This window comes from Macaca nemestrina, chromosome 14, assembly GCF_043159975.1.
Source record: "Macaca nemestrina isolate mMacNem1 chromosome 14, mMacNem.hap1, whole genome shotgun sequence".
Lineage (NCBI taxonomy): Eukaryota > Metazoa > Chordata > Mammalia > Primates > Cercopithecidae > Macaca > Macaca nemestrina.
In genome coordinates this window covers 35,593,989-35,621,505 of record NC_092138.1, presented here as the reverse complement: position 1 = coordinate 35,621,505, position 27,517 = coordinate 35,593,989, and the positions used below count along the sequence as shown (strand labels likewise).

The 27,517-nt window shown below is 35.9% G+C and overlaps 1 protein-coding gene across 11 annotated transcripts in view; it reads left to right on the top strand.

The window, feature by feature from the left end:
- BRD10 (bromodomain containing 10) overlaps positions 1–27,517 on the top strand; it is a 120,378-nt gene that overhangs the window by 25,627 nt on the left and 67,234 nt on the right. For all 11 annotated transcript variants that reach the window (XR_011612975.1, XR_011612973.1, XR_011612972.1 and 8 more), the window contains one exon: positions 16,723–18,140. Coding sequence is in view for 7 of the 11 variants with exons in the window: in XM_071078762.1 (XP_070934863.1) it covers positions 16,723–18,140 (1,418 nt within the window). In the remaining 4 variants the exon portion in view is untranslated. The remainder of the gene's footprint in view (positions 1–16,722; positions 18,141–27,517) is intronic.

Below are 27,517 nucleotides of genomic sequence, written 5' to 3'. Positions count from 1 at the left end.
GGGTTTCTCCATGTTGGTCAGGCTGGTCTTGAATTCCCGACCTCAGGTAATCCGCCTACCTTGGCCTCCCACAGTGTTGGGATTACAGGTGTGAGCCACCGTGCCCAGCCAAGAATTCTTAATGTATTCTGAATATAAGCCCTTTGTCAGATATATGTGTTTGCAAGTGTTTTCTCAGTCCGTGGCCTTGATTTTCAGTGTTTTTGGAGAAGTTTTTTTGTCTTGGAAGTTTGAATCATCCAATTTTAAAAGTTTTTGTGAACCTACCTAAGGAATCTTAGCATACCCAAGGTTATGGACCTTTTTTTTCTAGAAATTTTTAAATTTTAGTTTTTCTGATTGTGTTTATTCTTTTGAAGTTAATTTTTGTGTGTGGTATGAATTAAGGAAAAACTTCACTTTTTTCTATATTGATAGCCAGTTCCTTCAGTGTCATTTGTTGGAAAAAAAAAACTATTCTTTCACCACTGAATTACCTTTGCATCTTTGTTGAAAAGCAATTGAACATTTATTTGTGAGTCTTTCTGAACTGTGTTCTGTTTCATTTAGCTATAGGTGTATCTTTATGTTAGCACTATATTGATTTGATTACTATAACTTTAAGTCTTCAAATTAAATAGCATGTCTTCCAACTTTATGGGTTTTTTTTTTCAAATTCGTTTGTGTATCCTAGGACCTTCACTTTTTGTGTAATTTTGAAATTATATTGTTAATTTCTACAGAAAAAGCCTGGGAAGGTTGATTGAGATTACATGGAAGTTATCAATTTCTGGATAATTGTTTTGTTTTCTTTTTTTCTTAGCTGTATTTTGTAGTTTTCAGTGTGCACATTTTTTACATATTTGGTTACCTTTTTCCCTACATATTTCATGGTTTTTATGCAATTGTAAGTCATTTTAAAATGTAATTTACAATTATTTGTTACTAGTATATCTAGAAATACAAATTTTAGTACAGTAACCTTTTGTCTTCTCTGAGTTTTGTCAGGTTTTGCTTCATGTAATTTGAAACTGTGTTGTTAGATGCATAGATATTTATGGCTTTTATGTTTTTTGATGTATTGACTTCTTTCTTATTATGTCCCTTTTTATCCCTGGTAATATTTCTTACATTCTTTAATATTCCATTTTATCTCCAGTGTTGGCCTATTATAATGCTCTGCCTCGTTGTTTTATTTTTTCAAAGTAGTTTCTGTAGGATTTACAGAATGTGCTTTAATTTATCATGGTCAGTTTCAATTAATGCTATACCACTTCACAGTATGCCTCTGTATACCATTTTTCATTCTTTTGTGCTTTCCTTTTTTTTTTTTTTTTTGAGATGGAGTCTCCCTCTGTCGCCCAGGCTGGAGTGCAGTGGCCGGATCTCAGCTCACTGCAAGCTCCGCCTCCCGGGTTCACGCCATTCTCCTGCCTCAGCCTCCCGAGTAGCTGGGACTACAGGCGCCCGCCACCTCGCCCGGCTAGTTTTTTGTATTTTTTAGTAGAGACGGGGTTTCACCATGTTAGCCAGGATGGTCTGGATCGATCGCCTGACCTTGTGATCCGCCTGTCTTGGCCTCCCAAAGTGCTGGGATTACAGGCTTGAGCCACCGCGCCCGGCGTATGCTTTCCTTCTACATGTGTTTTAAACCCCCAATACATTGTTATTGTATATGCGTTAAATAGTTGTGTTTTGAAGAAATTAAATAATGAAGAGAAGTATTTTATATTTAATCCATACATTTACCCTTCCCAACATTCTGCCTTCCTTTATATTGATCCTTGATGCCATCTGATACCATTTTTCTACTGTCTAAAGAGCTCTTTTAGCTTTTCTTGTAATATAGGTCTGCCAGCAATGAATTCTGAGTTTTTTCCTGTCTGAAAAAGTTTTTATTTTTCCTTACATCTTGAAGAATGGAGAGGGGTGTGTGTGTGTGTGTGTGTGTGTGAGAGATGCATGTATATATGACCGTATTGACAGGTTTGTTTCTATCAGCACTTTAAGTATAACATCTTTTACTATGCATAGTTTTTTAAGAGAAGCTTGCTGACTTCCTTATCTTTGTTCCTATATGGGTGGCCTATCTTATTTCTCTAATTGCCTTTAAGATTTTCTCTTTATTATTAGATTTCAGCAATTTGTCATGTGCATTTGGTGTGAGCTTATGTATGTGTGTTTGTGTTTATCTTGCTTGAGGTTCATTTCCCTTCTTTGATCCATAGACTTTCAGTCTTCTTTGTGCTAAGTTTTCAAGGTTGCTCATATTTTCTTCTGCAGTGTCTAATCCAGCGAACTGTTTACTGAATATAATTTTTTCATCTCTGAAAGTTACATTTAGTTGTTTTTTATGTATCTTCATTTATCTCATTATCTTCATGTTTTAATTTCTAATCTCTAACTTCATCATCTTTGTAATTTCTAAGTCTTTGTATTGTTTTTCTCCTGGTTATATTTTCATGCTTTTTTGGCATGTCCAGTAATTTTTATTGGAAAATAGACATTGTGAACATTGCTTTATTGAGTCTGGAGTTTTATTTACTTCCTTTGAAGAGGATTAGGCTTTGTGCTGGCAAACAGTTAAATTTCTTGTAGAACAGTTTGAAAAGTCCAGGTTTTAAGCTGTTTTAGGGTGTATCTGAAATAGCTTTCACTCCAGTTGAGCCCTATGACAGCATAATCCCTCTCAGGCCTCTGCTAAATGCCCCTAAGTGGTCACTGAGGACTTTCTGCTTCAGCTGGTTAGAACTCAGTTACCTCCCAAGTTTGTGTGGTGTCTGAATTGCTGCCTTATAATTTTCTGGTCAGAATCAGCTTTGTGGAGTTTAACTCTAGGACAGTCGGCTTTCCATGTCAGCAGGTTCCACATGCACTGTTTCAACCAACTGCATGTTTCCCAAATATTTCCCATATTTGGGGAAAAAACAATAAAAATAACAATACCACAATTTTAAAAATTCAAAATGTAAAATACACAATAGATTTCTGTTCTGTATAACTGCCTTCCTTTTGGAATTATCTCACAACTTCCAGGTGCTTCATCCTCCCCAGATGCCAATCTCTATCCCCTCAACTCCACTCCACTGGGCTCTCTGTTCCCGACTTTCTGTGCTGATAGTCTAAAAACTGCCTTCAGTTAGAAAGCTGTATGTCTTAGTTTATTTTCTGTTGCTTATAATAGGATACTGGAAACTGGGTAATTTATGAAGAAAAGGAATTTATTTTTTACAGTTATAGAGGCTGTGAAGTCCAAGGTCAGGGAGTACATCTGGTAGTCATCTTGCTGGTGGCGACTCTCTGCAGAGTCCTGAAACTGCACAGGGCATCACATGGTGAGGGGGCTGAGTGCTAGCTCAAGTCTCACTTCTTCTTATAAAGACATCAGCCCCATTCCCATGATAACTCATTAATCTGGTCATTAATGAGTTTGGGCAGAACCCTCATGACCCTGTAACCCCTTGAAGGCCCCACCTCTCAATACTGCCACATCGTGGATTAAATTTCAACACAAGTTTTGGAGGGGACAGCTATTCAAACTAACTGTCCTAGCACTGGGCAGTTGTAGAGATCATCTCATTTGTTTCACTTCTCTTGGTGATCACAGTCCTGCACTGTTTGTCCAGTGTCTGAAATGTATGTTTTATATATTGTGTTCAGTTTGTAGCTGCTTACAGTAGAAGGGTAAGTTTGGTTCAGTTACTTCATCATGACTACAAAAAGTGGTCATTTCCACACATTTTTAATGTTTTAATTACATAGGTATATATTTGTAGATAATATATAACATTGTTTTACATGTCTTTAACCTTCATATAATTGGCAACTTAAAAAATATATATATATACACACATACATACATGCATACATAAAATTTCAGTAGGTTTTTGGGGAACAGGTAGTGTTTGGTTACATGAATAAGTTCTTTAGTGATTATTTCTGAGATTCAGTGCACCCATCACCCGAGCAGGGTACACTTTACCCAAAGTATAGTCTTTTATCCCTCACAAATTTCTTTTTTTTTTTTTTTTTTTTTTTTTGAGACAGAGTCTCGCTCTGTCACCCAGGCTGGAGTGCAGTGGCCAGATCTCAGCTCACTACAAGCTCTGCCTCCCAGGTTTACGCCATTCTCCTGCCTCAGCCTCCCAAATAGCTGGGACTACAGGCGCCCGCCACCTCGCCCGGCTAGTTTTTTGTATTTTTAGTAGAGACGGGGTTTCACCGTGTTAGCCAGGCTGGTCTCGATCTCCTGACCTTGTGATCCGCCCGTCTCGGCCTCCCAAAATGCTGGGATTACAGGCTTGAGCCACCGTGCCCGGCCCACAACTTTCTATTTCCATTTATTTATGTATCTGAGCTTTATTCATGTTGAACTGTTTTGTTCTAGTTTATTTCAAGTGTTATATAATAACTGTATGATAGTATTACATCATGTGACTATATTTCAGTGTATCCATTTTCCAGAAGAGATGGACATTTTGAAGTGTTTCTGTTGTTTCATTATTATAGAATGCTATAGTAAACATTCTTATGTCTTCCTTGAGGATGGAGACAGATAGATAGATTAAATTAGATAGATAGATAGATGATAGATAGATAGAAAGAATGGATGGGTAGATAGATAGACAGATAGGTAGTCCAGATCTCTCCTTTAAATTTCAGACCTAATTGCCTGCTTAATATCTTCTCTGGATATAGTATCTATCAGTGTTGGTATCAGTGTCTGTCCTCTGCCAGGAAACATGTGGCACATTCAAATTAGGATATTTTAAAGAGGGTTTATTTTCAAAGGGGTTACAGTGTAGCAGAATCTTAAGAAATAAGGCTGTAAGGAGGGCAAGCAGAGAGAGTAACTGGTAACCAGGAAACAGTTATAGAGAAGAGACTGTTTTGAGACGATACCTTCTGTTGAAGGACAAAGCCCAAGGCAACCTCATGAGGAGGGAGCCAGGGAAATAAATGCTTCATCCCACTTTCTTTTATCTTTCTGATCACCTCCCAGGTCTCTCCATTGATGAACTCAAGGGAAGACTGAGAATGAGGTTGCCTATTGATACAGATAAACCTTACAGTGAAGGATGGAGAATGGATCTAGAGGCAAACAATCTAATCTGTCAATTTATCTATTTATTTATTTTTATTTTTATTTTTCTTGAGACGGAGTCTCACTCTGTCACCCAGGCTGGAGTGCAGTGGCTCAATCTTGGTTCATTGCAAGCTCCGCCTCCCGGGTTCACGCCATTCTCCTGCCTCAGCCTCCCGAGTAGCTGGGACTACAGGCTCCCGACACCATGCCCGGCTAATTTTTTGTATTTTTAGTAGAGATGGGTTTCACCGTGTTAGCCAGGATGGTCTCGATCTCCTGACCTCGTGATCCGCCCACCTCGCCTCCCAAAGTGCTGGGATTACAGGCCTGAGCCACCGCGCCCGGCAGTCAATTTAATATCCTGTCAAGAGTTAGAGACTAGCTGAGAGTATAGATTTTATAAATTTAGATAGGGAAAGGACTTTGAAATCATAGGAAGGGTCATGTTAGAAGAGAGAGGAAGGTGTTTTTGTTGTTGTTTTAATTAAAACCTTTGGGGAAAACAGTTTTCATTTTGTTAAGTAGGTTAAAGCACCTGTTATATCAGAAATTTGAGATCCAGATAGCAGCAGCCTGAAAATTTAGTATATATTTTAATATGGTAATACTTTATCTGGTATCTGATGGACATCTGATAATTTTCAGCTGATCATCTGAGCAGACACAAACTCAAAGGTAGATTTTTAAAAAATTTTTACTCTCTCTCGGTGTATATATATATGTGTGTGTGTGTGTGTGTGTTAAGTGTTTTTTAAACCAACCCTGGTCTACAGAAATTTTTTACAATCTTCAAATGTAGCAATTTCATTTCTAATTTGATACCTATTCCATTTAAAGGAAGGAAGCTCCCCACTCTATATTTTAATTTTTATAAAGTAGGCTGATTTCCTTCCTTGTGCAGCATATGCCATCAAAATAATGGCTTCTTAGATTGCCAGATTTAAAATCCTGGCATTCTTTTATTGCTGTCTTTATTAGTTTGGACAGCATTGGAAACCAGTATAAAGGAGATGGCAAGTGATGGCCTGTGGGACAGAGAGGAATAAATACTGAGAAAGGCTTGGTATTGTGGCCATCTTCAAGAAAATGCTGATAGGACAACAGTCAGTCTTGGGGGAACTGGTGTAGAGAGACCCCATTGATTTAGGAGACAGCAGCCCTCTAAGTGAAAGTCTGAGAAAATTGAGTGAAAGAGCTGATTAATTTATTGCTAAGATAATCTTTAAGCTAATCACAACCACTACCACATTCTGTTCATAATGATGACCTAAAGCCATTAAGGAATGATTGAATAATATTTTGTATACTTTGTTTATTAAATAGGAAAGTAGATAACACATTTTAGATACCTTTTTTTTGCGGGGGGGATGGAGTCTTGCTTTGTTGCCCAGGCTGTAGTGCAGTGGTGCAATCTTGGCTCACTGCAACCTCCGCCTCCCAGGTTCAAGTGATTCTCCCGCCTCAGCCTCCTGAGTAGCTAGGGCTACGGGCGCCTGCCACTATGCCCAGCCAATTTTTGTATTTTTAGTAGAGACGGGATTTCACCACATTGCCCAGGCTGGTGTCGAACTCCTGACCTCAGGTGATCCGCCCTCCTCAGCATCCCAAAGTGCTGGAATTACAGGTATGAGCCACCATACCGGCCATTGTAGATACTTAAAAAATAAAATAAAATAGATAAAAATTGGCAATTGGTTCTCCTCAAGTAAATTTCTATTACTCTGGAATATGACATTATTAGGTAGCACTTTTGAAAACTTAAGTCTATTTTAGTTGTATTAAAAATACTAGATCTGTTCCCTGTTCCTTTTTTGCAAAACTATTTGGATTACCAGAAATAGTGGATTTTTTTGGTTTGTGGGTTTTTTTGAGACAGGGTATCCCAGGCTGGAGTGATGTGATCACGACTCACTGCAGACTCCAGCTCCCAGGCTGAAGTTATCCTCCCACCTCAGCCTCCCAAGTAGCTGGGATTACAGGCATGACCACCGCACTTGGCTAATTTTTACATTTTTTGTAAAGGCAAGGTCTCACTGTATTTCCCAGGCTGGTCTCGAACTCCTGGGCTCAAGCCATCCTCCTGCCTTGGTCTTCCAAAGTGTTGGGATTACAGGCATGAGCCACCACTCCCAGCCAGTGTATATTTTGTAAGTACTCTTTATTTCATGTACTTGTACAAATTTACTGGTATTTTACTGATTTGGAAATCACTGGAATTGAAACAGATTTTTTAACTCCAGTGATTATTTTTGTAAAATAAATACTGTGACTTTATAATTAAGTGATTTATTTTCATATTCTCTATAACACAAAGTAACAGTGACTTAATTAAATATATATTCATCATTTGTGGCCACCCAGCATTTTTAAATAGCTTTCTTACATTTTGATAATTTCCTATAGTACAAGTCTTAACTTCCCAGGATAGATGCCAGAAAATTTATATTCTCAAACCCATTCACAGGTAAGGTAGAGGTATATGAGCAGGCATATACTTCTTACTTGATATTGTATGGAAATAACATCAGGTAGCAATCTTGAGTGAGAGGTTTTATTTTTTGGTAAAGCTGGTGGTAGGAGTTTCTGGTTGTTCCAGGTTCTTGGTATCAAAGGTGCCAACTAGTGCTGACTGTCTGGTTTTTCCTGGAGAACCTCCTAAGTGTGGTTGGACTTGTTTTCTGGCTTTCTGTCATCTAAGTTTGGCTCTCTGACTCTTAACAGAGCTTCTATAAGCTCCCTTATAATCCTTAAATAAATTCATTTTCTGCTTCAACTAGCCAGAGGAGTTTCTGTTGTTGGCAGATAAATAAGAAGTTTGACTGATGGACTTGATATGAATGGTTAGTTTTTCTGAAATATAATATTATGTGTTATTCATCTTAGAAAATATAAATAAATGTCTTGCTTCCTTTTTTCATGCCACCAATTTGTATACATTGTATTGTTTCCTCAATTAATGGATTATTTTAGATTAAAGGTCCTATTTTTTTTTTTTACTAAATTGTAATGTCTTTGAGAGTGAGGTCCATGTTTTCTTACCTCTTTGTATCATCACACATGGTAAGCATTCAATAAAAGTTTATAAAACTATAATAGTAAAGTTAGGATACTTTAAAACTTAATTTTCTTTTGGAAAGCTAGTGTTTTTGCCAAATTGTGCATGGCTAAAATAACCTTAGGCACAGCTTCTATTAGTATTTCACAGAGTAACATGCAAGCATGCCATAGCCCAGTAAGGAGCAACATCAAAAATGAGAACTGATCCAGAAAAAAAAAATTGAACCAATTTTCTTGTTGATTCAGTATTGTTTATGTACCCTCTTTTTAAAAATAGCAAATGTTGTTTTTGCAACTATCCTGAGGCAGTCTTTTGGTATTTTCTCAAAATTGAAGCATTAATTTTTTGAGCTGGTATTTTAGAAACATGTACTGCTTTATCTGTCTTTAGTACTGTACTTTTGGACAAAATTTTTAAATGAAAATAATTCTGGAAGGTGGTTTTTTATCTGCCTTACCAGCAAAATGTGATGTACTTCAGCATTTTTAAGATACTATTTTAACTTTTTAACTATAAGTGTTAAAGTTTTTAAAAAATAGCTGATTATATATATTAACTCTAGAGATCTTCAGCAGGCTCCCATTCCCTATTTACTACACTACTGAGGATCAGGAAAGAGACTCCATAGTTGTATTTCTAAAGGTAAAGTGCTCTTCTGCCTTATGCTGGCCTATACCAGCCATGTACTTTTTTGTGCTTCCTCACATCTCTTTAGTATTCATAGTCTGAGGCTAGATTCCATAATCTTCCCCTGAAAGGTACAGTGTATGAGGAACAGCAGCAGTGTGAGTAGCAGCCCTTGATTAACTTCAGATAGTACGCACAGATGGCAGCATCACGCGTCAACTGTATCATGAATTTTCGTCCTCTTCTAGGAGCAAGCCAATTGGTGCTAACTTTGGCCTACCAGGCAAACTGTGTTTCTGTCTGTTATACTGATCTGCTAGGAAAACCTGGGGGAAGTTATTTCACCCCTCTGTATGCCCTTAATATCCGCAGCAAGTAAATAGTTTGTGAAATTACCTTATCACCAATCTTTATATTGGCCAAAAGTTGCTTTTCACTGCTTTAGGCAAAGCAAGTCCATAAAAGTTTTTTCATCTACTCCAACTTTCCCTTTCATTTTCTTTTCCAAGCACTAGTTGTCACTCTTTCACTTCTGCAGAACATGTAACACTCTTCTCTATCAGAACAAAATGTATTTCATTGATGTTAGTCATGTATGCATTGCCTTCAGGATTCCCAGATTTTTTTTTTGCTGTCCTTTCCCTACTTGGTGTTGACTCTTCATATCTATTCTATTATTTGGTGCTTCCTAGTTCCTTTAATCTTATTTCCTTTGGATAAAAGCAAGGTATCACATTTAATTTTGAAAATAGAAATCTGCCATAAACAACATTATATTTTACTTGTATGTATAACCAAAAAGGGAGAATTTCCAGACTTACAGTCTGAGATGTTTTCTAACTAATAAGTGATTTTATAGCGAGCTCATAGAATTAATTATGACAAGATTAACCAAAATCAGTTTTCTCTACCAAGAATAGTAATAAACTCAGTTTCTGATGATTGATTCTAAGATACAGTATCCTATTACAAACTTTTAAACAAACTGTGAATTAAATTTTATGGGAAATAACTTGAAAACTTTGTCTATTGTTAACAACAGTATATTGAAGAAAAATATTCTACCCAGAAAAATATTCTATCCTTCTCAGTACATAAAGTGTAGAGAAACTGAATTTCATGGTAAAGTACACAGTATCTATAAATTTAACATAAACATGATTAAGTCATTTGACTGATTTTTTTTTTTTAGCTTTTGAAAACTCAATTTAAGACTTTTTTTATTTTACAGACTCTCTAGTTTAAAAGTCGCAGTGTATCTTTAAGGCTACTACAAGGCATCAGTCTTACTCAACTCAACTTCAAGCCCATGACTCAGAATCAGCTACCTTTAACTTTAGCTATTCCTTCTGGTAATCATGTTCACATTTTTAAATAAATACTATGTTGCTGTTTCTTGATTTTTCCATTTGGCATTATCTATAGCTATTTATCTGTAGAATTCTTTTACACCTGCTTCCACTGATAGGGAAGCTCTATTCCTCTTCTTAATTTTGTTCTCTTCTGCCTCGTCCATCTCATATGTTACTGTTGATTAATAATTTAGCTTTGTGTCATTTTTTATCCCCTAAACTAAACATTACTGTTTTTATAATATAATTTTTATTCATATTTACCCATGATTAACAGTTTGTTTGTTCCCAATTCTTCTCACATTTTCGAACTTCTTTCTGTAATCATCTCTTTTCTTCTACATATATACTGTAGAAGTATTTTTTCTGTATATTTCAATTTGGATAGTTTCTATTGCTGTCTTCAAGTTCACTGATCTTTTCTTCTGCCATGTCTAATCGGTCATAAATCGCATTCTGTGTATTTTCATCTCAGACATTGCAGTTTTTATCTCCAAAAGTTTAGTTTGGGTCTTTTTTATATCTTTCATATCTCTACTTAAGTTTTTAACCAAATGGAATATAGTTTCAATAACTACTTTAATGACCTTATTGCTAATTCTTTTTTCCTTTTTTTTTTTTTTGAGATGGAGTTTCACTCTTGTTGCCCGGGCTGGAGCTCAATGGTGCGAGCTTGGCTCACTGCAACCTCCACCTCCCGGGTTCAAGCGATTCTCCTGCTTCAGCCTGCCAAGTAGTTGGGATTACAGGCGTGCACCACCACACGCAGCTAATTTTGTATTTTTTTTTTAGTAGAGACAGGTTTTACCATGTTGGCCAGGTTAGTCTCAAACTCCTCACCTCAAGTGATCCACCCACCTCAGCCTCCTAAAGTGCTGGGATTACAGGCGTGAGCCACCATACCCGGCCCTTATTGCTAATTCTAATATGTGTATCATTTCTGGGTCAGTTTTGGTTGATTTTTCTCATCATGGGTCATTTTTCTGCATTGTTGTATGCCTGGTAGCCTTGGTTTGAATGCCAAACATTGTAAATTTTACCTTGGTGAGCACTGGATATTTTTAGATCTCTATAAATCTTGAGCTTTTTCCTGGAATGCAGTTAAGTTAGTTGGAAACAACTTTATTATTCTAACCTTTTATGATTTGTTAGTTGGATCCTGAGCACTAGTCCATGTCTAATTATTCTCTACTACCAAGGTAAGACCTTCCTGAGTATTCTACCCAATATTCCATGAATTATGAGTCTAGTTTTCTAGTGTGACTAGTGGGAACGGGCGCTATGTTCTCTAATATTTTGTAAGTTTGTCCCTGTACTAATCAGTACTCTGAATACTCCCGGGAGATCCTCTGCACATCTGTAGCATTCTCTCTCTATGCAACTGTCTACTCATTGGTACTGTGCAGGTACTATGTCCTGCAGACTCTAGTTGCCTTGGTCTGTCTGGACTCTTGGCTTCTTCTCAATTAAGGGAGTCCACTGGGCTTTGCCTGGGTACCCTCTGTCTGCATCATGAGCTGGATACTCATTCAAGGCAGTAAACTGGAACAATGTTTGGACTAACCTTATCTCTTTCTCATGTGTCATGGATCACTATCCTTTGCTTGAAAACCATTATTTCATGTATTAGGATTTTTTTGTTGGTTCAAATGAAAGTGTAAATTTGATTCTTCATCACTTCATTTTGGATGGAAGCAGAAGACACTACATGAAAGTTTTCATTTCAGTCTAACTGAAAATGGCTTTAACTTACTTTGATCTATGAATGATAGTTTAGCTGGTTATGCAGCTCTAGTTTGACAGTTATATTAATTCAGCACTTTAAACGACTGTTCTGTCGTTTCTGGTTTATTTTGTTGCTATTAATAGATCTCTCAGTCTGTCATTCCTGTATATGTACTCTGTCCTTTTTTCTGCGTCTTGTAAGAATTTTTTTTTTGTCTTTGATGTTTTATCATTGTTTTATCCCGTGCCCAAATGTGGCTTACTTTCTTCGTTTATTTTTTGGAGCTTTCTGAAATGAAGATTTGTGCCCATTAATTCTGGAAAATTCTCAGCCATTATGTCTTCAACTATCACCATCACCATTACCTTCCTACCTCTCTATTCTTATTTTCTGGAGCTCCAATTTGTTTTTTGTCCCTTGCTTTTGATTTGTTTTGGTTTTTTTGAGACAGCGTCTTGCTCTTTTGCCCAGGCTAGAGTGCCATGGCATGAACACAGCTCGCTGCAACTTTGACTTCCTGGGCTCAAGTGATCTTCCCACCTCACCCTCCCAAGTAGCTCGGACTACAGGCCTGTGCCACCATAACAGGCTCTTTTTTTTCTTTTTTCTTTTTTTTTTTTTTTTTTAAGAGTTGGGATCTCACCGTGTTGCCTAGGCTGATCTTGAAGTCCTGGGCTTAAGCTATCCTCCCACCTTGGCCTCCCAAAATGCTGGGATTACAGGTGTGAGCCACCACACCCAGCCCAGTCAATTTGTTGTATGTTAGATATTGATTTGTGCTTCTTTAGTCTCTCTCTTCCTTTTCAGTTTAATCATTTTTCTCCCAGCTTATCTGCTATTATTGTAATGTATTTTATTTTATATTAGCATTAGTATTATTTTTTGAGATGGAGTCTCACTCTGTCGCCCAGGCTGGAGTGCAGTGGTGCAATCTCAGCTTACTGCAGGCTCTGCCTCCCAGGTTCAAGCAATTCTCCTGCCTTGCTGAGATTGCAGGCGTGCACCACCATGCCCAGCTGATTTTTATATTTCTAGTAGAGACAGGGTTTCACCTTGTTGACCAGACTGGTCTTGAATTGCTGACTTCAGATCTGCCTGCCTCGGCCTCCCAAAGTGCTGGGATTACAGGCGCAAACCACAGAGCCCAGCTGTTGTTGTCATGTATTTTAATTCTATCTTGTCTTCTTTTTAAACTCCATAGAACATTTTAATCATTTATGCCATATCTATGTAAATTAACCTATGTATTACCACTTTTTTCCCCCCATCTTTGTGCTTCGATGAGGAATCACTATTCTTCCACTGGAAGCATATTCTTTAGAATTTCCTTTAGATTGTGTTTTTTAGTCACAAATATCACATTTTTTTGGTCTGAAAATATCTTTTTTTCTATATTTTTGAAAGATATTTTTATTCAATAGCAATTTCTGTTGGCACTTATTTTCTGAGTATATTAAAGATACTCCATTGTGTGCTGGCTTCTGTTATTGCTGTTGAAGAGTGTCTTAGTCCATTTTGCATTGCTGTGAAGGAATACCTGAGGCTGAGTAATTTATAAAGAAAAGAGGGTTATTTGGCTCGTGGTTCTGTAGGTTGTACAGGAAGCATGGAGCCAGCATCTGCATCAGGAGAGTGCCTCAGACTGCTTCTACTCCCAGCAAAAGGTGAAGGTGAGCCAACATACCACATGGTGAGAAAGGGAACAAGAGAGAGGAGGAAGGTGTCAGGCCCATTTTAACAATTATTTCTCGTGAGAAATAGTGGAGTGAGAACTCACTCACTGCAGGGAGAATGGCACCAAGCTATTCATGAGGAATCCACCCCCATAACCCAAACACCTCTTACTAGGCCCCACTTTCAGCGTTGGAAATCAAATTTCAGCATGAGAATTGGAGGGTGCAAATATCCAAACTATATCAAGGAGTTAGCTGTAAATCTGTTTTTATTTTAATTTCTGTATTTTTCATTACTAGAAGTTCTTTTTAATTCATTTTCAAAACTGCTTTGTCATTTTGTATAATCTCCTCTTTGCTCATGTTTTCAGTTTCTTTTCACTGAACATTGTATTCCTTGTGTCCTGTAATTCTTACATCTATTATCTTGGGGCCAGATTCTTTCTTCCTATCCCTCCTAATATCTTAATTCCTTTTATGTTTTATCTTTGACTGTGAACTCATTTCTTATCTATACACTATAGCAGTAGGAGTTCCTTAAAGTCTGGGCTTAAGGTGCATTCCCTTAGAGATTTGATTTTTTTGTTGTTGTTCATGTACCTGACAGCAATATTGGCATGAAACCACATTAAACTCATTTCTTAGTGTGATGTTTTTCTGAGCACTCAGGAAATGTGAAATTGGGCAATAAATCTGTATGAGTCAGCTTATAGTTACAAATTCTTTAGATTTTATTTTTTTACCACTCCTGTTGTGAAGACAAAAAAATTTTTTTGCAGTCCTCTAGTTGAGGATTGGGGGAAGGGACTTTTTTCTAGTATGCCCCTCTACTGAGTGTGTGTGCTTTTGGAGTCCCAGCTCTGTACAGAGGAAGCCAAATTCTACCTGCCCACTACCATCCTCATTTAGTAAAAAATAAAATTCCATAAAACTCTAAGCACATTTGAAAAAAGTTGAATTTTATTAAGGATATTTAATATTTTTTAGGTACTCAAATGTAATATATATAAATACCAAATCACTAATGACAGTTGTAGTATGACATTTCAACCAAAAATATAAAAGTAGGCTGTTCTATAAAAGAGCAAGTTGTGATATTTGCCAAAGTAGTGTTCTTACTATTTATATGTTATCTTACTGGATTGCAATCTGATTTGTAGAAAAATGGCCAATGTCAGACATTGATTTGTTCCCATTTTTGGCTCTTATAAATAATACTGCTAAAAACATTTCTATACAAGTTTTCATGTGGACAAGTGTTTTTATTTCTCTTGGGTATATACGCAGGAGTAGAATTGCTAGATCACATGGTAACGTTTTCAAAAGCAATTATACTACCTACAGCGTATGAGGTTTCTAGTTTCTTCACTTTTTCACCAATACTTGTTACTATCTGTCTTTTGTATAATAACCATCCACATAAGTTTGGAGTAGTATCTCATTCTGGTTTTGATTTGCATTTATCTAATTGATAATGAGGTTGAGCATCTTTTCATGTGCTTTTGTTGTTCATTTTGCTGTTCACATCTTTAAAGAAATACCTATTCATGTTCAAGTTTCTTTCTCCTTTTTTTTTTTCTTTTTCTTTTTTTTTTTTTTTGAGATGGAGCTTCGCTCTTGTTGCCCAGGCTGGAGTACAATGGTGCGATCTCGGCTCACTGTAACTGCCGCCTCCCAGGTTCAAGCGATTCTCCTACCTCAGCCTCCCTAGTAGCTGGGATTATAGGCATGCGCCACCATGCCCAACTAATTTTTGTGTTTTTAGTCAAGAAGGGGTTTCACCATGTTGGCCAGACTGGTGTCAAAATTCCTGACCTCAGGTGATCCACCTGCCTCGGCCTCCCGAAATGCTGGGATTACAGGCGTGAGCCACTGCACCCAACCTGTCCATTTTTTAACTGGGCTATTTGTCCTTTTATTATTGAGTTGTAAGTAGTCATTATATGTTCTATATACAAGTCTCCTATTAAGTATATCATTTACAAAAACATCCTCCCATTCTGTGAGTTGTCTTTACTTTCTTGATGATGTCTTTTAAAAGCACAAAATTTTCTAGTTTTGATGATACCCAGTTTATCTATTTTTCTCTTGTTGCTTATTTTTTGGGTGTCAGATCTAAGAAACCATTGCCTAATCTAAGGTTGCGAAGACTTAAATGCCTATCTTTGTATCTAATTTAATTTTTTTTGAATTAAAAAGTTTTTATAGTAGTGCTAATAAAGAAAATCTTAAGGGAGAAAAAAGCACTCATATTCTCATTAACCTAGAAATTATTTACTTTTGCAATACTGTCACCTCCCTGCTCAGTATATACTTATTTTCATTATGACTATTAAGTACTATGTTGTATTCTGACATTTTCTGTATTTATACATGATATTAATAATTTTAATTTTTAAGGCTACATAATATTTCAAGTTTATTTTCCAATTTTAAAACAATTTTTGCATAGTTTTGTTTTGCTTATATGATAAAACTCCAGGTAACATTGGTAAGTACATAACTTTTTGCTTCTGTTTGACTTATTTTCTTAGTATAATTTTCTAGGAATGTAATTACGGGGTCAAAGGATGTAAATATCTTTACAGCTCTTATATGAAGTCATATTACTTCTAGAAATTATTGTAATCAAATTCTGTGCTTTCATTTAGTAAAGGTAATTGATATTATAAATTGAAGAATTTACCTTGAGGATAATTATGTCAGGAATCCTCCATCAAATTCAGAGTGAAGTGATATGTGTATTTCTTCATCTGAAAAAAGCAAAATGGTACTTTTATGAGACACTTTGTACTGATATTTAAAACTAGGACAGACTGGGCATGGTGGCTCATGCCTGTAAATCTCAACACTTTGGGAGGCCAAGGCAGGTGGATCACCTGAGTTTGAGACCAGCCTGGCTGGCCAACATGGTGAGACTCCATCTCTACTAAAAAATACAAAATGTTAGCTGGGCGTGGTGGCAGGTGACTGCTACTTGGGAGGCTGAAGCAGGAGAATTGCTTGAACCTGCGAGGCAGAGGTTGCAGTGAGCTGAGATTGTACCACTGCACTCCAACCTGGGCGACAGAGCGAGACTCAAATAAATAAATAAATAAATAAATAAATAAATAAAACTAGGACAGTTAGTTGCCTTTTTGACTAAAGATAAATATACTTAAAATTTATCATTTTATGGTACCCTCTAAATAATAATAGTATAATTTGTTAAATTTCTTTAGGCTTCGGGAGCAGGAAAGAAAAGAAGCAGAAGAAGCTAGTCAAAAGGAAATAGAAGAATGGGAAAGAAAACTTCTAGCTCAAGCAGCTCCAACTTGTATGGAGACCATGTGGGAAATTCCAGCTATTGGGCATTTCCTTTGTTTAGCTCAACAAATTCTAAATTTGCCAGAAATAGTCTTTTACGAATTGGAACGTTGTCTTCTGATGCCTCAGTGTAATGTTTTCCTATCTAAAATAATGACTTCTCTATTAAGTCCTCCCCATCGCAGACCTACCTTACATCGAAGACCTACTTTGCCTTACAGGACCTGGGAAGCAGCACTAAGGCAGAAAGTACAACAGTGGTACACTGCTGTAGGGCAGACTGAAAATCCTGATAACTGTGCTGAAAAACTGGGGTTGTGTCCTCAGTTTTTTAAAGTTCTTGGAGAAGTCAGTCCATTAGAAGAAAAACCTTTTCACGAACTACCTTTTTACCAAAAAGTATGGCTACTTAAGGGTCTTTGTGACTTTGTGTATGAAACACAAAAAGAAGTTCAAGATGCTGTACTTGGACAGCCTATCCATGAATGCAGAGAAGTTATTCTTGGTTATGATTATTTGGAGAATGCTTATGTACATTTTCCACAGTTCTGTGGTGCAGACGTACGGATTTATAAACAGAGACCCTTTCAGGCCCCAGAATTTCCAATTCCACCCATTAAAATACAAAGAGTACCTCGGATTAAATTGGAGAAATTGAAGTGTGACTATGTTAGTACAAGTAATGGAGAACATAGATGTAGTAGAGACAGCATGCCCTCTGCCTTCAAGAAAGAGCAGGAAAATAATTTTGATCCAGCTTGCTGCCCTACTAAAATGATATTGGATAATCATGACATCTCTGTTGAAATGGAAGTAAAATCCAACTATGAAATTAGAATTCGCAGGCCTTGTGAAATTAAAAAAACTGATTGTTGTAAAGAAAACTTAGAGAAACCAGGGAGTCCAGGGGAAGTTACTGGCTTTGGAGAGCCTCTCAGTCCAGGTGAAATAAGGTTTATAGAAAATCAGGAAAAATATGGTGAAGCTTCCAGAATAAAGATTGAACCCAGTCCATTAAAAGAAAATGCTCTAAAATCTTGCCAAATACATGTAAATGGAAGTCACAGTGATCATCCAGAAATTAACTGCCACAAAGTTGTAAGGGATATTCTGTTAGAGCAGTCACTACAGAGCCACAAGAAACTCAAACTAACTAAAATGAGGGCAAAAAAGAAGAAAAAGAAAAAAAAGAAATTGAAAGATGTTTTGAATGAAAACTTACAGAGAAAGCGTGAAGGTCTTCATTCTCTTGCATTCAAGTCTTACAAACCTGAGATCCAGAATAAGTTATTGATCATCAAAAAAAAAGCAAAACACAAGAAGCACAAATCTGGTAAGCTAACACAAATGGATGGGAGTTATGTTTAAGTATAATTCAAATTGTTTTTTCAATTATTCATCATGGGTGCTTTGATTGAGAGACTGAAATGCACATGTATGCATGCGTGTATACTTGAGGGTCAAATTTTATTTTATATTCCATGAGTTAAAAAGGCAGAGTACATGTCGTTTTATATACTTACAACAAAAAAAGTACTGATGCAGTAAGTTTGAATTTAATTTTCAGTTGAGCATGTTTGGGCATTATGTTTTTACCTTTCTCTGAACCAATTTCTTTCCCATCACTATGCAATGGTTCCCACCCCAGGTGTAGGGCAGTACCGTGTAGTAGGAAAAGCACTGATTTCAGGAAGTAACATTCCCAGGACTAAAGTTCATAGCAACTAGCTACTTAAACCAAGGGTAGTCAGATTATCTTCCTGAGTCTGTTTTTTCTCACATCATATATTTTTCAGAACTCTGTTTTCAGTATATATTTTTATATCAAGAAAATATGTGGAATATAAGAAAATTATATGCCACTGCACTCCAGCCTGGTCAACAGAGCGAGACTCCGTCTCAAAAAAAAAGAAAAAAAGTTAGTCTCTAAAATATTAAATAATATTTTAAAATTAGAACTACTTCCCAACTCAAGTATATAATATATTAATGTAATTGTAACCCAAAATCCTTTATTGTTTATTACACTGCTATTCATGTGCTCAAAGGCAATAAAGTGGTTTATAAAATAGACACTGCTGTAGATCAGAGAGAAAATTGGAGGGAGTTTTGTATCCAGTTCTAGAAAAATGAATGGAAACACTTGGAAGGCAAATTTATACATTGTATTCAGCAAGTACTCTAAGCCTTAGTTGAGGAGAGAAGACTTACATGCCTGAAATAGAAGAAAAGAATACACTTGTTTGTATACTTACTTTATTCTCAGAGCAAATTTTAGAAAGTCAGGTCTTAAGTGACAAAAATGTTTGGATCTGGTAGATCCAGTTTTGTCTGCTTACCTAGTTAATACTGGGTAAACATCGGCTAATTCCCTTTTTTCCTCAGTTACTGAATTCCTTGTTGATATAACAATGTTACATAAAATGTTATAATAACAATTAAACATTTGTTTTATGTAATTTTCAGTCCACTTGTCTATCTGAAGCTTTGCCCTGTTCTTCTTTATTAGGTGTGAGACATCCTGGCCTTTCATAATCAGTTTGGGGCATACCTTAGTCCAGTCTTTACTTTCTCACTCTTTTTAAAAGTGAGCTCCATCATCATAGGTTTGGAAAATACTCCTCTTAAAGATTCACATTGTGCTTTAGTAGAGGTTCACAATTCATTTTGCAAAACTGATAATAGATTTGTTTTGAAATTTAGAACTCTTCAGATATTAGAACGGTGTTATGGTGTATATAATGTTTAACTTATCCACATTGGGGCTTAGGTTAAGGAATATCCCCAGTGGGAATTACTTCTGTAATCAAACATATAATCTCTACAGAGAAATGTATGAATTAGACTAAATAAAACAAAGACTAGAAAACCTTAAGTTCAAGTCAGGTTTTGTTACCATATAAATTATATTTGAGACTTTTAGTTTTCAAAACCTTTTGAACTTCTAATTTGTTAAGTTATTCTGGGCCTGTTTATTAAAGACTCTGGAAAGTCTTGAAGAAAAGAAAACTGCTTGATTTTGTTTAACGTATTTTTTTCAAATTTATTTTAACACTGCTTTTTTTCAAGTAATAGTTACCAATAACCTGTGTATTCTGTAGAATACACTCTGGGATAAGCTGTGTCATTTATGACTGATGTATGAACCTACATGCAATCAATCTGGTCTGTTTTATGTTACGTAATACAGGCTTTAATTTTTGGTGGTATCTCCAAATTTAGTAAGCCTTATTGTATTGGCAGGTGATTTTTAGTAGAAGGCACAAAGACAATTTGGTTGAAAATGACTTGATAATTTTAGCACAGTTTGAGGCAGTTTGGGTAACATTTAAGCATTTTAATCTACTTTTCAAAATTGGGATTTCCTTCCTCCTTTTTAAATTTTGAATTCATTTTTACTCATTTAGGCCTGTTCCTTACTATTGGAAACATTATGGAATAAATAGAAGACAATGGAAACAATATAATGTCCATTATCTCATGCTTGATCTTCTGTTTTTATTCAATCATAGAATAAGAAAAATATGACCTGGCAATTAGAAATTTTTCCTTGATGACCTGTTTTCAAAATATAAATGTTTCTGAAAACTTTGTCATTTAAGCAAGACAAGCAAGATTAGCTGTGCATAAATTAAAAATAACTAAGAGTAAAAAAAGCCCAGAGCAAAAAAATTTAGATCATTTGGTTTTCTTTCATTGTTTTTTCTTATTATAAAAGCAATCCATTTTTTTTAAAGAATATAGAGACAAGCAAAAAGAATAGCCCTTTCCCTTTCCTCATTACCTAGTAAATGTTTATTCTTTTATCACTTCCTTAAGGAAGCCTCCCGTTATCTTTTGACTTGTTAAAATTTTCCCTGTTATTCATGCTTATAGCACCAGACACTTCTCCTTCATAATACTTATTATAGTTGCCTTTACTTCTGGGTTATTTTGATGATTGTCTCCTCTTTATTCTGTAACATTCTTAGGGACAGAAGGATTATTTCTGGTTTTGCATCCCTGGCACTTTAGCAGATTGGTTGATGCATTGTGTGGGAATATACTGAATAAATAAATGAACACATGTAATATGGTTCACCTAGATGTAACTAAAACTAACTACTTATTATTAACTACTTATTATTTCAACACTTTTTCAAAGACTATATTTGTTTAAATAGGATTATACTATACATACCATTTTAACAATCTGCTTTTTTCCCCTACCTATCAGTATACCATGAACATCTTTGTGCAATAAATAGGTCCCTGCATCATCATTTTAAATGGCTGTATAGGATTCTGTTGTGTGTATTTTGCAGTTAATTTAACCAATCTCCTTATTGGACATTTTGGTTGTTTTCAATAATGTACTGTTATTATAGATTGTGTAGAGCAAGTAGAGTTGGCTAAAATGAATTAGAAATTCTAAAAATTAGGGGACTTTTTATAAAATCTGAAAAAATACAAAAAAGATTACAGATGCATTAACAATTACAAAAAGCTTATGGTGTTTTAAGATGCTTTCAACCAGTTTTGTTTGGAATTTTTTATTTTTTTAATTTTTTTTTTTTGAGACGGAGTCTTACTCTTGTTGCCCAGGCTGGAGTGCATTGGCATGATCTCTGCTCACTGCAACCTCTGCCTCCCGGGTTCAAGCAGTTCTCCTGCCTCACCCTCCAGAGTAGCTGGGACTATAGGCGTGTGCCACCATGTCCGGCTAATTTTTGTATTTTTAGTAAAGATGAGGTTTCACCATGTTGACCAGGCTGGCCTCGAACTCTTCACCTCAGGTGATCCGCCCGCCTCGGCGTCCCAAAGTGCTGGGATTACAGGCGTGAGGCACCGTGCCCAGCCAATAGTCATTATTTTCACCCAAATCATTTTATGGTATCACCTCTAAACTGACTAAAATGGATAAGACAGGTGGTCTTATTCTCTTATAGGTGAAAGAACTAAGTTAAAACTCTTATAGGTGAAAAAACTTAAGTGGTCAGTGACCTCAAGTGAATAACAGTTAAGTACAGATAAAGACAACACAATAAGGTCAAGTAGAGAAAAAATCAGTGTGCTATGCTAGTCTGGGAAGGTATTACAAGGGATGAAGGACTTTGAAGAATATTGGGGATTGAATAGGTGGAAAATGTTGAATAACACGAGCAAAAGCATAGAGGTATAATTAAGTGAGGTGTCACTGGAAGAAGCACAATTAAAGAAGGCTTTTGTGGAAAAGTTGAGGTTTTAGAAGCTGTTCGAATGACAGAAAAGTGTCATTTTTGGGTCATCTTTCTAGGCATGTGATGCTATGTTAAATGATTGAATCAAGAGTCCAGTGTAAGGGAATTGAGCTTGAAATAAGATACATCAGATGTGTAAAAAGTAATGAGCTGCTTTATAGTAAATGACTGAGAAGGTAATGTAATCTACAGTGTTTGATTATTTCAAGGCCTGTATTTGTGAAAAGGTTATTATATAGTTCTATAGTGACAGCACTAGAGACCCTAACTACATGTATCTTATGGAGAAAAGTTTTAGCATACCAGCTGAAGATTTCAAAATATAAGAGTGCAAGGATTTACTGTGCTTCATGTCCTTTTATTTTTTCAATCCTACTTTTTCTCTAAAAAACCTAGTACTCATTGAGTGCTTATTGTATGCCAGGCACTATTCTAAGCCTTTATACATATTATCTCATTTAATCTTCATGAAAACTTCAAAAAATAAGTATTACTATTATTCCCCATTATTACAGATTTTAGAGATTTTTAAAAATTGAGATACAAAGAGATTTACTTGTCCAAGGTCACACAGCTAGAGCTAGTAAGTGACAGGATTAGGAGAAAGGGTCTTGCAAGATAATTAGGATACCATTAAAGAGCTATGAAAAGAAGCTGGCAGGGGTAAGATGAAGGGGTAGATGATAACTTTAACAAGAGAAAATTCTAAATCCAGGTAAGGATTGATAATGTGACTTTTCTATCATAATGATAGAAGAAAATTCTATTTTGAGAGAGATGCTGCAATAAGTAGCAGAATTTGGCAACTGATTCAATATTCTCAGTTAAAAGTTAAAAGAAATGGGTGTTGAGGAGTTACTGAATTATGTGATAAGGTTAAAGAATTCCAGTATGATAAGAAATCTGCTTATAGGTAAGGAGAATAAAAGGAAAATAAACTGCTTTGTTAAGGTCAAATTGCTTACTTGAGATAGAACTCCAGAAACTCCTGGAGTATAGTTAGCTCAAGACGTGCACATTTAGTAAATAAAAGACAAGTTTAGGCTCTAGTTCTGTGACTTTACATCCCAGGCACTTTGCAGATTCACTGTTTAATAATACAAATACCCTTGAGTTTTCACTTGCAACAATGATTAATATCTTAGTATTCATCTATTTATTAAGATTCCTAAGAGGAAAGCACAGAGGGAGGAGTGAATGTGTTGGGATAATTTTAAAACATGGAAAGGCTGAATCTAGGAAAGCATTGAGGTACCTTTTTTTTTTTTCTTTTTCTTCCTCCTTTCCCTCCCTGAGAGACAGGATCTCGCTATGTTGCCCAGCTGGCCTCGAACTCCAGGGTGCAAGCCATCCTCTCACCTCGGCCTCCCAAATAGCTGGGACCACAGGCGAGCTGGGATCACAGGCATGCACCACCACACTTGGCTTAAAATGGAAGTCTGAGTATGAGTAGCCCAGTGGTCTGAGGAGTGAAGACAGGAAAACCAGATGAAGGAGAAGGGTAAAGATGAGGAATAAGAAACTGAGAAAGGGGAACCGAAAGGGGGATGATAATCACCTTGTGTAAAGAAATATGCCATTTTTAAAAAAGGCATATTTCCAGATTCTAGAAAAGTAGAGTTTTATGCCTCAGTTACAGTATAAAATATATCTTAGTTATGATTTTCCCTCTCAGGTTGGGCATTCTTAAGTTTTTCTAAGCATAGTGTTTTAGAAAGCTTCATTAGGGTATACTTTTGTAACATTAATTACTAAGGTTTATTATTAAGGTTTATTAATGTTTCCTTATGCATTTTCCAGGTACAGGTTGACACTTCTTGTTTTAGGCTCAAGAGTGGTGTTGAAATTCTGTGTATGTTTTAATTTGACTTCTGACTTCAGCATGATTTTAGGTTTGAGAATTTTATTCTGTTTTATATGACCAGGTAACTTAGGGCAGTGGGAGTAAAATACCTGGGATATGATCAAGTTGAGTGATACAGGAAGGGAAGCCCACTGGGGGGCAGTATGTAACTTGCCCTGTATATATTTTGTCCTGAAGCAAAAACAGATTACCAAATAAAGGCGTAGTTTTGCAGTATATGATGCTCGATTTTTAAAGTAATATTTATTTTTTAAGTGCTGATTTTTTACTGAAGAATACAGGAAAATGTATACTGAAATTTTTTTTTTGAGGATATATACGGAAGGTATTAAAAAACAGTAAATGTACAAATCATCCAACCCTAATCAAAAGGAATGCTCTGAGGCAAACAGAAGCAGATTACATCTCTTTCAAAAAATTTGAAAGAATGCAATATTTTACCATAAAAAGAGTAAGCTTTGAAGTGAGACAGACCTAATTTCACATATATGCTTCTAGTGCATATTAGCTACAGCTCCTCCATCAGTTTCTTTACCTGTTTATAGCCTGTTTCTTTATCTGTGATAAGTGAGGTAATACCTGCTTGGCTGTATTGTTAAGATTAATTAGAATAGCAAATGCACAGTATGTCACATGGAGCCTGGCACATGGTAGGAATCAATAAATGGTAACTCACGATATTTGTGCAGTAAAATTACCTAATGGAAGGAGCTTGAACTTTGTAGTTAGAATCCCTGACTGTGGTGCTTACTTACTGTGTGACACATGAGTAAGTTAATTAATCTTTTTGATCTTCAGTTATCCCATATTACGATAGAGTTACTACCTACCTGGGAGGGTTATATTGAGAAATAAATAAGTTAATTTATACAGACCACTTTACTAAGTATCTGACACATAGTAGGTTCTCAGTAAATGTTAATCTTCTTACTACCACTACTAGGTCATGTTGGTAAATTGTTTATTTAAAATCGTCGTCAGTGTTTTCTTCACTATAAAATAGACTTAAATGGACCCTCAGAATTGTAAACAATTACCTGCATACCTTTTCCTACCCCCCAACTGGTGGTGACATTTCTGAAAAAAGTAGGATTCTTATATTTAGGGATCACTTCTTAGAACTTATGTGTGCTAAATGCTGTAAATACAAAGTGAATAATGTGATTTCTGTCACCAATAATTTACATTATAGTAAGGATGACAAACATAAGAACAGACAATTATAATATTCTATTACATTCATTGATTTGTGTACAAAGTAGAGTGGTAGTTTAGAGGACATATGCATAAGAAGAACTGAGATGGAGTAAGTAAAAAGAATTTGAAGAAGGTTAAAAGATTTTCTGTTTAGGCTTTTCTCACCATAGCTTAGCTGAAGCTAAAGCAATAGCTAACATTTATTGATCACCTACCATGTGCCTAGCAGTAGTATAAGCTTTTGGGATGTTAGAACCCATTTAATTCTCACAGAGTAGATAATACTATTATCCCTGTTTTATAGATGAAAAAACTGCACAAAGAAATAAAGCAGTTTGCTCAAGGTCATGTGTGTAGCTATTATACATGACCTCTATAATAGTAGGTGGTTGTAGCAGATATTCAAACTCAGGTAGTTTAGTTCTAAAACTCAAGCTTATAACCAATATATAACATTACCTCCAATTTTCTAATAACATTTAAGCATCCTAATGACATGGTGAACTGAAATACCAAGTAACCACCTTAGCTTCTCAGTCCATTCAAATAGAGTAGCTGCTAGAGTTAACTGAGAATTTAGTACCTGTGTTTAGTGCCTGTGTAAAAATAAGATGAAATTCATGGGACTATCAAGGGTGACCTCTGTTGTGCTTATAAATGAATGCAAAATCAAATGGCTTTTTTTTTTTTTTTAAGCTAATCAGAGTAGGACTGGTGGGGAGAGGTTTAGGAATAATTTTATTTCCTTCAAATTGCTGTTTTTATAAAACCTTCCCGTACATAGGTCAGCAAGACCATTCATTTTTTCTTGTGAACTTCAAAAAATGGTAAAGGCAGTGTATAGAGGAAAGGCGTCTTGGCATTCAAATTCATGAGCCCCTTTCAGCAATACTTAACGGCACTCAGTTTAGAAATCAATTACTAGCTGTATTATAGGGATACCAATAATTTAATCATTTCTCCCTGAGTATTGCTATTTAAGCAGCCTACCCACTTACCTATCTTTGTAGGCATTTACTTCTGTTATAAGGTACTGTGTAAGCACAGAAGTAAGTAACAATGGTGAATAAAGAAATATATGTTGGGTTATTTTAATTTAATTAAAAGCAAATGTCAAATGACACCCATCAATACTTACTAAAATAAGACAGTTAAACCCCCATGAACCTCAGCAACTCACAATTTGCAGTTCAATCATAGTATACATGGATTTTATTGAGCCAAAAGTTAGAAATTTTATAAATTATAGTTCTGTGATATGATTAAAAAGTAATACAAAAAACACAATTATAAACTGGAATTGTGTCAGTTGAGTTGAGTTGACATATTCTTGCAAGATGATCGTATTTATATAGGAAAATGTTTGGAAAGGAGCATTAGGATTATGTACAGCAAAGTTACTTTATGTACTCATTTTCCCTTTTGAAAAAAGTATTGACTTTTAAGGGGATTTTAGTCTGCAAATGGTTGTGAACTAAAAATGACAGAAAAGTATTTCTGAATATTTTTTGTGCCCTTATGTAGACTGTAAGCTCCTAGAGGATAGGATTTTTCTTTTTTATGATTTTTTAATTCCTTCTTGTCCCTGTAACTTGTACAGTGTCCTATATCTAGTATATGTTGAGTAATTAACAGTTTGTTAATTGATTTTGCTAATTACAAATTGGGGGAAAATGTTTAATGTGTTTCTAACTAAAAATAGAATTTTTTTTTTTTTTTTTTTTGAGACAGAGTTTCACTCTTGTTGCCCAGGCTGCAGTGCAATGGTGTGATCTCGGCTCACTGCAGCCTCCACCTCCCAGGTTCACACGATTCTCCTGTCTCAGGCTCCCGAGTAGCTGGGATTACAGGCGCGCGCCACCACACCTGGCTAATTTTTGTATTTTTAGTAGAGACGGATTTTTGCCATGTTGACCAGGCTGGTCTCAAACTGACCTCAGGTGATCTGCCTGCCTTGGCCCCCCAAAGTGCTGGGATTATAGGTGTGAACCATTGCGCCTGGCCTAAAAATAGAAGTTTTATGCATGTATGTATATTTTTTTGTCAAGTTAAATACAGAAAGTAGATATATTTCAGTGTATACTGTGAATTGGCTTTAAGTATAAGAGGTTTATTTTTCCCAGTGGTTTCTGGTTCCACAAACAACTAGGTGCACTTTAAAGGTAGATATTTATCTTCTTTTAAAACTTTGGGTATTGATACCACCAAGGGCAGCCTGTTAGGAGAGTGCAGAGCTAAAGGAGTAGAAAAGCTTAGTTACCTAAGCTACTAAGGGGATTTTCACATTGGGTTGGCTAGAGACCATAGTCTTCAGCTGTAGTTCTTATGCCAGTTCCTGACTGCGAAGTCAATGTTAAAGGTAAAGTTTTTCTCCCTATGTAGTCTCATTTTAAGTTGCAAATGTAGATTTTAATTAAGCAGTAGTAATAT